This window comes from Podarcis tiliguerta (assembly GCF_965153285.1).
Source record: "Podarcis tiliguerta genome assembly, chromosome: 7".
Taxonomy (NCBI): domain Eukaryota; kingdom Metazoa; phylum Chordata; class Lepidosauria; order Squamata; family Lacertidae; genus Podarcis; species Podarcis tiliguerta.
Genome location: NC_139540.1, coordinates 44,225,423 through 44,238,137, shown reverse-complemented (window position 1 = coordinate 44,238,137; position 12,715 = coordinate 44,225,423). Strand labels below are relative to the sequence as shown.

The 12,715-nt window shown below is 40.3% G+C and overlaps 2 protein-coding genes across 4 annotated transcripts in view; both read left to right on the top strand.

Annotated features, from left to right (window-relative positions):
• RIOK3 (RIO kinase 3) overlaps positions 1–12,715 on the top strand; it is a 910,199-nt gene that overhangs the window by 10,405 nt on the left and 887,079 nt on the right. The window contains exons 11-13 of one of the 2 annotated variants that reach the window (XM_083451645.1): positions 76–165; positions 710–817; positions 2,503–4,052. The exons of the other annotated variant lie outside the window; for it this stretch is intronic. Of the exons in view, the coding sequence (XP_083307771.1) occupies positions 76–165; positions 710–817; positions 2,503–2,610 (306 nt within the window). The 3' untranslated portion in view covers positions 2,611–4,052. Of the gene's footprint in view, positions 1–75; positions 166–709; positions 818–2,502; positions 4,053–12,715 lie in introns of those variants that run through there. 2 annotated transcript variants of the gene reach the window in all.
• RMC1 (regulator of MON1-CCZ1) overlaps positions 6,985–12,715 on the top strand; it is a 27,854-nt gene continuing 22,123 nt past the window's right edge. Inside the window, exons 1-4 of one of the 2 annotated variants that reach the window (XM_083451636.1) lie at positions 6,985–7,891; positions 11,181–11,257; positions 11,334–11,418; positions 12,591–12,647. In XM_083451636.1, the coding sequence (XP_083307762.1) occupies positions 7,781–7,891; positions 11,181–11,257; positions 11,334–11,418; positions 12,591–12,647 (330 nt within the window). In that variant the 5' untranslated portion in view covers positions 6,985–7,780. Of the gene's footprint in view, positions 7,892–7,980; positions 8,416–11,180; positions 11,258–11,333; positions 11,419–12,590; positions 12,648–12,715 lie in introns of those variants that run through there. The other variant, XM_083451637.1, reaches the window with a different exon arrangement.

Genomic DNA, 12,715 nt, shown 5'->3' with positions numbered 1-12,715 from the left:
TTCTGCATGGAGAAAAATAACTAGAGATGGTCCCATATGCAAATATCTGAAATACTCATCTTATTTATATTATAGGTCTGGTTAATTGATGTCAGTCAGTCTGTGGAGCCCACTCACCCACATGGACTCCAGTTCTTGTTTAGAGATTGCAGGAATGTTTCACAGGTAAAGCGTCTGACAATCTTGTTATTTTGTATTTGTATCTATAGAAGTGCATGTATCTTAAAATGTATATGGAAGTTTTCTCAAAATATTTATCACTTCATTCTGAAAATGTTGGTTCAATTTTAATGTGGGAGAGAGAGAATTCTATTCAGGGACATTCAAGGAAGAGTTGAGAACATCTTAAATTGTAATTGATTTTTGGTCCCTTAGTTGCTTGTAATACAAAAAAAAAAAAAAAAAAAAAAAAACCAAAAAACAGCTGTCTTTTTAATAGGTTATCAAAAGAGTTTATTCAAGGCCCTGACCTTGATCTGGAGAGTCCACTCCCCTTCAAAAATAAGACAACACAGGCTTATAAAACATGTTTGTATTTGTGAGAAAAATGCAGGCTAGAAAGCTTAGGAAAATCTTATTGCAAGTCCAGATGTCCACAAATAATAGCTACCTCAAACCACTGCTAGACTAAAGAAAGTCAATGAGAAAGAAGGGGGGGGGATGCTTTTATGAATTCAGTGGTTAAACTTATCTTTGCTTTTAATGAAAGTTCTTCCAGAAAAATGGTGTATCTGAAACACTCGGTGAAAGAGAGCTCTTCAATGCTGTCTCAGGTTTAAACTTAGCAGCTGACAATGAAGTGGACTTCTTAGCTGAGGTAAGTTCTCCCCACCTTGGAATGTGTGGGGGAGGGGAAGTATAAATATGATCTTATTCACTAGGCTGCACTCAGAGAAGCTCTTAGACTGTGCAGAGAGATCTGCATTATGAAGGTAGAGTTGAGCCCAATTTTTTAGCTTTGTTATTCATACATTTGGAAATGCCACTTGTCTTTGTGTGATTCAGCCTTTCTGTCTAAATATGAAGCATTCCCCCTAGGAATATATGAGTGAGTACTATTCATGAAACTTATTCATGTACCATTTTAGTGAAACCCTTGGTTTCTGCAAGAGACAAAGCGTTAACCTGCCCAATAAAGTGAGCAAATGTAGGGTTTTCAGAAAACCAGTTTTTATCATCGTCCTGAAAATCCTGAGTCTTGGGGCACAAAGAATTAACCAGACCTAACTTGATCTGACAATATAATGCTTTCTGCTGTGAGTGTGTTCTGAGGGAAATTGTTCTTGCTTTAGCTATACTCACTTTGCTACTTATTTTAGACATTATATGTACTGCTTAATTACAGTCAAACCTAAGTGCTATGGAGAAGGCTCAGTACAATGAAACAAAAATGAATTAAAACAATAAAATCAGAACTCAGATAAAAAGTCTGCTGGATTTTTTTCTTTCTTTTTTTAGTATTGTGAGTTAGACTAGTGAACTGCAAAAATAGTATATTTGGGTTTGGCGTTCAATGTCAACTTTAAGAGAATTTTTCAAATTGAAAACAGGCTTGTTAAAACTCTAAAATTAATGAATTATTTGTAACTTAGACAATAAACATTTATTTTAAACAATTGTATTGTGATTTTCACTGCAGTTAGCAATTCTAGAGTGGTAACAATGAAACTGTAGAATATACATAAATTATACACCAAACAGCATATCAGCAAAACAATGTAATTGCAACCACCAAAACCATAGACTGACATTACATTTCAGCGAAGACCTAAGCTAATAGACAGGTGTACACAAACTGCTTTTCAAAGCAGTTTCAGTAGTGGATTGCCATATGGCATAGACTGCTGCTGTTTGGGGAAACTCGAGACCAAAGGTCCTCTGATCTGAGGCTCAAAGGAATTAGTTGTCTGCAGTTGTTTGGTTTCTGTGGACTTCGTTTTCACTAACATGGGTCTGTGATTTTCACTTTAATTTGGCTCTTAGTTAAACACGCAGGTAATATTTCCATTGAATATGCTTGTATAGGAACCACTGGGAATGGTTCAACAGAAGTAGTATTTTCACTAAACTATGTATGAAAATCCCAACTAACTCCTTGTTCTTAGAACATAATTGTGTGTGGGCTGAGCTGATGGTGCTGTTGTCTGCATTTCGCATTATGCCTTGTCCATTTCCCCCAACACAAAAGAAGTTTTGTTACCAGGTGAGACTATCTTGCTTATGGTGTGTCAATCTATTTTGTTTCTGCAAGGGAAAAAATGTCAAGGATAGTAATGCTGGTGAAACAGGAAGAAAATAAAATCAGCAAAGCTCAATAACAGGCTTTTTGTATGCTGCAAGAACTCACAATTGTTTAAACATGAGCTGATCAGTAATTTGACAACAATAAAAGGTGAAGACAAAGGCAGTACAAGTTCAGCAAATTGGTATCATGCCAAGCAGAATTGCAGTACATTTAAATATAGTCTGTTTCTGACTACTATGTGTCTTTCTGTTTTATAGATTGAAGCTTTGGAGAAGATGAGTGAAGATCATGTTCAAAATCATGGGAAAAAGGTGTCTCTGTATCCGAGTGATTATGGGAGTCCACCAACATCTTGCGATGAATAGCACTTTGAGTTGAACTGAAACATCTTTTTTGCATCTTACATTTAGTGCAGTGATTAAATATCAGCTGCCAAAAGCAACAGAAGTTATGGTCAACTCAGAATGCCATAAATGAAACTTCAGGGAACGTGCATTGGTGCTTTGGTGTGTTTTTTCAGACAAGCCCACGTTAGGTCACTGGGACTGTCAACTACATGGCTCTCTGACAATGGAAAGTAATTTTCCTTTTTAATCTGACATGAATTTTTCAGGTCAGTGCAGCTGAGTTAAGAATATGGTGTGATGAAATATTTAATTTATTTAATGTCACAATTTCAGACTAAACTGAAGTACTACATAAAAATGGGAACGAGTGATTGATACTCTTTCCTCCCCCTTACACTTTTACATACTGGTATACCTGATGGAGGAAAAAGTTTAAAACTTTTTGTGCGTATGGTTTATGCACAGACTTTAATTTTAATAGTGTATGGTTAAAGGGAGGCTCACATTATGTTTCATAACTATATTCAACATTGATTTCATATCAAAAGTTTACTATTTTTACAAAAACTTTAATATTCAATATACAAAATTTATATTAATCACTAAGAACAGCCTAAAACATTTTATATGATTTTTACACAATAAAAAAAAAACTTTTCCTGTAATTTGATTCTTAAATATGCAGGTCATTATGTTAAATGCTGAAAGAAGAAACTTGCTACTGGATTATCAATAGCAGAAATATTTGGTCTTTGTTTCTTGAACAATACTTGAACAGAAGGTACCTTAGTATGATTCTCACATGGAGGTAGCTTTGGGGAAAAATATAAACAAGTCTAAATTACACAAAATTAGTAAGGATGCACAGCAGAAGAAGCTTCTGTACAGTTGTATCCTAAATGCATAAACTTGAGATGATAGTAAATTTACATCTTTGCACAATAGATTCTTTAGGTGTGATTCAGAAAACATCTTTTGTCTCCGCATGTGTGTGTAACCTAGCCTCTCATGTAATACAATTTGATGCAGTTGATATGACCACATAAACAAAAAACCCAATACAATACAAATCCTTGGTGATGCATATGTGTAAGAAATCTAGAGTCCTATAACAATGAACATGTCTACAAGATCTTATATGGAAGTTGAGGAGAGACTTGCCTGTCTATTCATGTATTGTTGATTTCATTCTTGGAGTGTACCTAAGTGTAACTAAATTGTATCATTTCACTAAGGTCAGTATTAAAAAACAGTTCATTCACTGACAGATTTATTAGATCAATGGACTTAGTAGGGTGGTAAAATTTTAGAATGGTCATCTTTTGTTTTCAGATTTCTTCTTTTAGATCCCTTCATTATGTTGTAGTGAGAGACTGTTGCTGTGTGAAGCTCTCATAGTGGCCTATGGAAAAGCTCGTTCCATGCAAAAATAAGAGGAATAATAAACAAATCTGATCTTGTCCCTGTGTTCGTGTAGGGTTTTTTTTGTTCAGCTTTTGTCTTTGTCCAGCTTTAAATATTACATTCTAGTTCAAAATCCATCATTCTCACAAAAGTGAATGAGTGTAACATGCTGAGAGGCTGGTCTATAGAAAATATATTTAAAGTAAGCATTGTATTTAACTGTCCATATAAAATCTGATCAATTTTCAAATAAGACAAGTACAATCAAATGCAGCCATCCAATGAATGTAGCAGAAGTGTAATGTATGCTTTTTAAAACTATTATGATGTTCCTGATAGGCTTTTACTAAATTGGGTATTAAGAACTATTGAAAATTCTTTGGTTTTTTTTATTAAAAATACCCTTTGACCAACATTCAGATGACCTGCATTTTTTATTATTATTGTGTACCGCCCTATAACCGCAGGTCTCAGGGCGGTTCACACCATAAAATCACAATATAAAAATGCAAAATACATAATAGAAATAAAAACAAGGACAGCCCAATAATCCCCCCTCCCCAACACATTTTAGAAGAGCATTTGTTTGGAAATGGTATGGTGGTCTTGCTAACGATTCAGCTACTACAGCCACCTACACAAATTTTGGTATTGTAAGTAAAACCAAAACCCTCTCCAACAGCAAAAGGCCTCCCTTTGCCTCCCTGAGAACTGCTTTTACAATTCTACACTTTCAAGCAATGCCCACATCAGTCTTAGATGGAAGATACAGGAAAGTTCCATTGCATTTAAGATTCTGTATTTGTGGGGCAGGTGAAGTTAGAAGATCTTCCCCATTACATACATACTCCATTGTCAGCTCAGCTCTATCAAAACCCTAGAAAGATTTTTGGAACAGATGTTTGCACCGCTGCAGAGACAGAACCCTGAAGTAAAAATATGTTGGCTATTATATGACTGCGACCCACTTGTCACATATAAAGCAGCTTTATTTGCAAAAGCCACTAAAAGTATTTGTGCTAGTCACATAAAAGACAACACTAGATTGTGCAGGGGATTCATTAATTTGATTTATTGTAAATGGTTGCTTATTTCTGGATCTTTCTTAACAGGTTTTATTGGATTTGCTGGTTTTGTAACTGGATTTGTAATGGCTTTTAGTCAAATACAGCGATTGATTGATTGATTTATGTTGGGCAGTGTGTGTAGGACGTAAGAGGCTTGACAGTACTGGTCCAAAGAGGTCAAAGACAAATAGTACATCCACTGTTGCCTTTTTCTAAACACATCTCGAAGGCCTCCCCCAGAGTAATGCTAATCCTGAGGTCATGAGAAACTTTTTTCTCATTTTGATATTACAAAGTAGCATTACATTGACATTTAGCTGCTCTGGGAACTTAGTACAAGTATGCTTCTGCGTATCCAGTTATAATGGATGCAGTTGTTTATACAACCCAATACTGATGGCAGGATTCTTCTGGAGGTGATCCTTCCCTGGCTTACAGAAGCATTGAAAGTAAAATGCTTTAATATTTGTCATGTTGAGAGCCAAGTCTCCCCAAAGTGGGAAACATGTCTATTCTGTGGCATTTTGTTGGCAGAAGAGACGTGCAAGATGGTGTGCATCTTCTGTTCTCTGTCCAGAAGCTGACCTGATGGGCAAATGCATCTTCCTTTAACTAAGGCAAAGACCCACCTTGCTCCTCGGCATCTGAGAGTAGCAGGCAACTTAGTGCAGAGCTTGCAGGTAGCTATTACCTCATTGCCTAATGATGGCCAGATTCGGACACTTGGTTATGAAATCTGGGGGGGGGGGGTGTCAAGAAATTGTGATAGCTATTAGTTAAATCGGCTTTTGAAGTTTAGACAAATGTCTAGGATTTATGTAATCCTGTACATTAGAAGCACTGCCCACTAGATTCAGTGGAACTTGGTGCCAAATAAACATGTACAGAATTGCAGCAAATGTTTGTTTGCTAAATTGGGGCTGTAGCTCAGTACATTTGCAACACAGAAGGTCCCGGGTTCAATCCCTGGCATCTCCAGGTAGGTCTGGGAATGCCCACAACCCTGGAAAGCTGCCAGCTGCCAGTAGCAACAGACCCAGGACCCACTTTTAACTCAAACATGCCTTTGGGGACCATTCCTTGACATTTTATCATGCACTGACATTAGGGTTGCCACCTTTGGCCGGGCTTTAAATGACTTTAAAGCAATCCATTGCAATGGGTTGTTTCCAGTGCTGGTCATACTTGTAAAGAGGAGACCCAATGAAATTTACGGATCTAAGTTCGCAATGCACATTAATTTCAATGACTCACATCCTCCCCACCTGCTGAATTTCTGCTTGTCAGAAGAATGGTATATGTAGAAACCAGATAAAAAGAAAGAGGTGAATATAGCAACAAATTCTGTTTCTCTTCCTCAGAGAGCTTTGCCTCCAGCATCCTTTTCCATGTGGCTGCTAATGCCACGCACATTAACACACATGCATCATAGATAAGTTCATCTAACCACTAGGGTTACCATGTGTGCTTTATTTTTGGACCTGTCCTTTATACAATATTTTGCATCAGTTTATTTAAATAAATAAAAGCAACAACCATTTTAAGGCTTCCATCCTCTATTTGAAAGTTAAAACAACTGAACTTAGTTGGGACTTATTTTCAAAGGATCAAGATGAAAGTGAATTTAGGACTGGGGCAGTTTCTTGCAAGGGAATTTAGAGTCCTCATCTGCAGTACACATTTAAAGCACTTTAAATAGTCTGGGTAGTGGGGTTTTTTTGGGGGGGAGGGGGTTTCCTTGGTACCCAAAGAATAGGTTTGCAATGTCCACCCTACCCCGTCTATAAAAGAACAGGGTCAGGGAAGCACGTAAAAGCAACGATGACCCAGCAGCAGCAGCAGCCGCATCCTGGTATCCCCGCTTCCCTGGATTTAGTGTAACGGAAGGGAGAAAAGGAAAGGAAAGAGACACAGAACGCGGACGCGCAGGAGGGAGGCAACGGCGGAGACGGGAGGGAGGAGCTCAGCGTTCGTCTCAGCGGAGGAGGAGGAGGAGGAATAGCAGCATTTCCCCTTGGAATAAGGGACCGTCGCTTATTATAAGGGACAGGTGGCGACCTTAAGGCATATGACGCTGCTGATGCTCCTGCTGTGACGACCCCTCAGCTGGACACCAGCGGGGACCCAGATCGCCCAACCTCTGGGTGGCAAGACGTCCAAAGGCCAGTTGCAGAACGTCGCCTCAGAAGCCGCCTGGCCCCCGGGAGAAGCGACAATGCCGGCCCGATCTGATCAGATGCTCTGCTGGGTGGTCTTCGCTTTTATTTTTATCGTGTATTTTTTGTTTCTATACTGTGAATTTATTTTGTTGCCGTTCTGAGACCTGCTGGTATAGGGCGGCGTACAAATTTAATAAAGAACAGCAATAATTTTATTTTATTTTTCCCACCCCCTCCTCCCTTTCTGCTGGTGGGAAGAGCGGAGCGACATTTCCAGTCAAGCGGCCTATAGCGGCGACTTTGCCGCGTCGTCCTGCGGCGCCTTTAAGGGCCGCCGGCAGCTCCCTCGTCATGCGCAAGAGCCGCCTAACCGGGAAGCGCTTGTGCGGCCGCCCAGAGGAGGAGGAGGAGGAAGAGCCGCATCCACCACAAACCGGCTTGTTGTGTGGGAAGCAGGTTTGAGGGGGCACAGTGAGAGGAAGAGGCGCGGGAAGGCCCGAAGCGGCGCGCGGGGGGAGAGGCGGTTGCTTGGCGCCGAGGGGCTCTTCTCCCGCTGCCATGGCGACGGCCGCCAGCCAGGACTACTACTTGGCGCTGTGCGCGCGGCCCGTGCACTTCGAGAAGGCGAGCCCCGTCAACTGCGTCTTCTTCGACGAGGCCAATAAGCAGGTGAGGGGGTGGGGTGGGGCTCAGGGCCGAGGGAAGGGGCGGAACCCGCCGGGCAGCCTGTTCCCTCCCCCCCTCTCGCGCTTGCCCCCGTGGAACCGGCCGGTCACGCGCTCGCTGGCGCCGCCACCCCTGGCATAGCAGGCGCCTCAATAAATACAGCAAAGGCAGGAGCTGCTCAACTTTCCCAGACCGGCCCCTCCCTTCAAAAACAAAACCCCCAGCTGCAGCTGCAGTCTATCGCTCCAGAGCTTCTCTTGCCACTCTCTCTCCCCCCCGCAGTGCGGGCCCATCTTCGTGCTTTGTTTTCTCCTGAGGGAGTGGGGCTCTCCTCTACCTCTCAACAGTTGCTCCGCAGGTGGGATTTTTAATGCAGGGATGAGAGGAAAAAGGGCGCTAGGCGAAATTTGAGAAAAACTTGTTTAAATGTGCAGGAAGCCTGTGGTCTTTAACAAAAAATAATCCGATGAATCTCCTCTCTTTGCCTTCCTTGGAAAGAATGGTGCTTTGTGGACCATCTTAGAAGGGTGTGTATTCCATCCACTTGCAAATCCGGATTTAGCTGTTGAAAGCCACTGCTAGAATCCAGATCTACTGGAATGGGTGGCTTCTGATGTGTATTTATAGCCTGGTCATCATCACATAGTTTAATCCCAGAGTGGGGAACAACTATATAAAGAGAATAGCAAATGTATACACAGAAAAAAGTTATGAGTCCATAAAAATCTATTAAGTAACACTCAAATTAACAACTCGGTCATGGAAACAGCCCTGAGAATTACTATGATCGAGAGTCATCTCAGTGAAAGAGATTTAGTGCTGGAGGCAGGCCTTGTGTGAGAATTTTGTCCCACAGCTGTTGGAGCTGCAGCGAGGCTCTCCAACTTGGTTGTAGGATGGCTGCTTTTCTTTTTACAGAAAAATGGTTCCTGCAATATGTTTGAAGTAATATAATCAGTAAGAAGGGTGGATGTTGGGCAGCACTGCCTATTATCTTGTGAAATGTTTGTATCTGTAAAATGACCAGGTGGAACAAGGAACTTCTTTTAATAGTTGCAAAGAAGGGGAAGTTCAGGTGCAGCTCATTGTGACTTAGGCTGCGGGGAAACTGCCCTTGCTGATGCTTTCGGTTCTACAAAAATGTTAAATGTTCAGTTCCCTCTCTGTTCTGAGCATTGACTTTTTTGGGTGTTCTTCTGGCTCTCTGGAATTAGTACTTGCTTTGCCTGGTAGGGATGTCCACATTGTTGCATCATATAGACAGTTTGCTTCAGTTTACTAATAGAACACAAATCATGCTATGGGCAGAAAGGTGAAGGCCAAATTGGGTGTCCATTTCACAATCTCTGCACCTACCATGAGTTTACCTTCAGCACTTCAATTTGCTAGCAGAGATAGTTTTTTCTTGAATCAGTTTTTTAAAGGTGCCATAAATAAATCATGAGAGAAAATTCTATCCCTTTTCTTAATGCAAGAGCCAAAACTGATATAATTTGCAATATTCTTATTGAAAAATACAACTTCTAGTGACAGTCACATGTCTGAAACACTAATTTAATTAGTGGGTGCTTTCATGTGATCTCTTTGTTCTCCATGTGATTGCTTAAGTTTCTTGAACGGGCTTCATGTGAGCTTGGTCTTAAAGACAACTGGGAATCTGAAATTTGACATCAAAGCCTGTGCTTGCCACACTGTAGCTTTGACATCTCTTTGGTCTGTTTAAACAGATATGTGCTGTGACATCCTTCTGCTGGTAATTGGACTAAACAAACAAAAAAACATTTTCTCCCACGTGCGAACTGTTGCATTGCACATTTGACTGTGTGTGTGCCTACAGTTGTTGAACTAGAAGAACATTTGACACAAATTTTCACAATCTCAGAAGCACCCTTTTTAGCTGTTCATGGTTATGGAAGTTGTGACTGTTTTGTGTGTGCACAATCTGGTTATCAGTGAACTTTTCCAATAAGCATATTGTTTGTTTAAACCATCTCTATCCTGCCTTTCTAAATGTGCCCAGGCATAAAACACATCCCAGAGCAAATAAGTACAAACAAAATAACTGTAGAAAACAGTTTCTACTTTCACTCTTGCCAACCCATTTCCTTGTCCTCACTAGCTAAAGCACTTGGGTAATTCCCTTAATGAGGCAAAGGAAGCTGCGAAACTTGAGCAGCTACTGAAAGCGCACTGCCCTTCATTCCAGCCAGCGTTACCTGAATAGGAACTTGGAGCAGAGCCTTGTCTTAGCTGGCAGATAAGTGTATTTGAGGAGATGTGATCTCTGAGATGCATGTGACTTCTGACTGCCATTGAGCTCCTTGTTTCGGGTTCATAAGCTCACTGGCAGCTTGTACAAATTTATATGCCACCACTTGCCCAAGGCCACCAACAGTTGAGTTGCAGCTTCTGCGCAATCTTTGGGAGTGGTATCATGTAAGAATGAATTATGCAACTGACATATTCTAACCTAGTATTTATCAGTAGGGAGAAGTCATTGGAAACAAGCCTCACATTGCCCTAGCTGGGGAGGACCCATGAGCAGCATGCAAGTGGCCAAGAAGGAACTGCAACTGTTGACATTTAGAGAAAATAATGAGAACCTTTATATTTTAAATAAAATAGTTAAACTAATTGTTTAAATGAGTAATGCATTTAATTAAACTACATTCATAATTAGAAAGGGATACAGTGGTACCTCAGGTTACAGACCCTTCAGGTTACAGACTCCACTAACCCAGAAATAGTACCTCGGGTTAAGAACTTTGCTTCAGGATGAGAACAGAAATTGTGCGGCGGCAGCGGGAAGCCCCATTAGCTAAAATGGTGCTTCAGGTTAAGAACAGTTTCGGGTTAAGAACGGCCCTCCAGAATGAATTAAGTTCTTAACCCGAGGTACCACTGTAATTAGAAATTCTGATGTTTATCTTACTTTGAAAGTTTCTAGAGCAGTGGTTCTTAACCTTGTTAGCGTCATGGGTCCCTTTGAGAATCTGATGAAAGCTATTGACCCCCTCCCCAGTAAAATGCACATAAACATATATACACAAAATTTTGCCTCAAGCTTGCTTTCCCCCCCTGCTTTTTTTCTTTTTTTTCTTCTTTCTTTCTTTCTTTCTTTTTTTTTTGCTCCTAGTTCATTGACCCTATGAAGCCCATCCATGAACCACAGGTTAAGAACCACGAATGAATGAATGAATGAATGAATTGATTTCAGTCACTGACCACAGTGAGTTAAGAACCCTGCACTAAAATGAACCTAAATCCGGATATTAACTTTTTAATTACTTAGGTTTTTGCTGTTCGATCTGGTGGAGCTACTGGGGTCGTAGTTAAAGGCTTGGAAGACCGCAATCCCATCTCATTCAGGTAAGTGTGCTCTAAAACAGGTTTGCTGTATAAAATGGCCATAAATTATCTCCTCTGACAATTTATTGTTTTATAGAATGGAAGACAAAGGGGAAGTGAAGTGCATCAAATTTTCTTTGGGCAACAAGATATTGGCTGTCCAGAGAACATCAAAGAATGTGGTAAGAAATTGCAAGTTTAAAAAAATACATAGCTCAGATAGTCAAGCACAATGAAATCGAGGCTAATAGAGTAGCTGATAATGTTAATACAGTCACTGTAGCTTAGAAGTACAGTGGTAGCTTGGTTTATGAACTTAATCTGTTCCGGAAGTCCATTCTTAAACCAAAACTGTTCTTAAACCAAGGCACGCTTTCCCTAATGAGGCCTCCCACTGTCAGTGCTCTTCCACCGTTCGGATTCTGTTCTTAGACTGAGGTAAAGTTCTCAAACCAAGACACTATTTCTGGTTTTGCTGAGTTTATAAACCAAATCTTTCTTAAACCGAGGTACCACTGTAATTAGGGAAAGGAAGATTAAAGAAACTTGATTGAATCGATCCTCTTGGGTTTTATTTCTTTATTCTATTCAAACCTCTGTCTAGGGGCATTTGGGAGTGATTATAGCCATTTCTTTTCTCCTTGGTGGCTGATGTCTTGTAATGGGTTCTCTGCAGGTTTTTTTTTCTTTTATTTTCTTTTAATATATTTACTAATAGCTTACCCTGAGTGCAACTGCAGCTCTGGAGGCAAGAGCTTTGGATCTGAATTATGACAGTATTATGATTCACCATTACATTTGTCTGTAAATAATTTTCTCCTTTACATTTCTGCAGGGTCTTGAACAGTATTGCATTCCATGGCCAATTAAAGTTTAGGGAGCATTTAGGTGGAAAGTAGGATATTAAAACAGAAAATAAGCTCTTAGATGTCTGTCTTAATTTACGAAGAAGAGAAATTCAAGTATATTAATAGGCTTACTCTATGCAGTTAGGTGTGCCTAAGCCATGGCTGGGCAAACTAAGGCCCGGGGGCCGGATCCAGCCCAATCGCCTTCTCAATCCGGCCCATGGATGGTCCGGGAATCAGCATGTTTTTACATGAGTAGAATGTGTCCTTTTATTTAAAATGCATCTCTGGGTTATTTGTGGGGCACAGGAATTCGTTCATAAATATATTTTTTTCAAAATTTAGTCCGGCCCCCCACAAGGTCTGAGGGACAGTGGACTGGCCCCTTCTGAAAACGTTTGCTGACCCCTGGCTAAGCCAATTAAAATCAGTGAGCTTAAATGTACCTAACACTGTGTGGTTTCAGCCCATGTGTTTCTTAATTGCTGCTTTTCTTGTTGTTCCAGGACTTTCTGAACTTCATTCCAGACTTCCCACAGATAGAATATACTCAAGAATGCAAGGTACATTTAAACAAATGCTGTTAACTTAGTTAAACTAAGTTAAATCTTTAAAATATTGTAACCTCCAT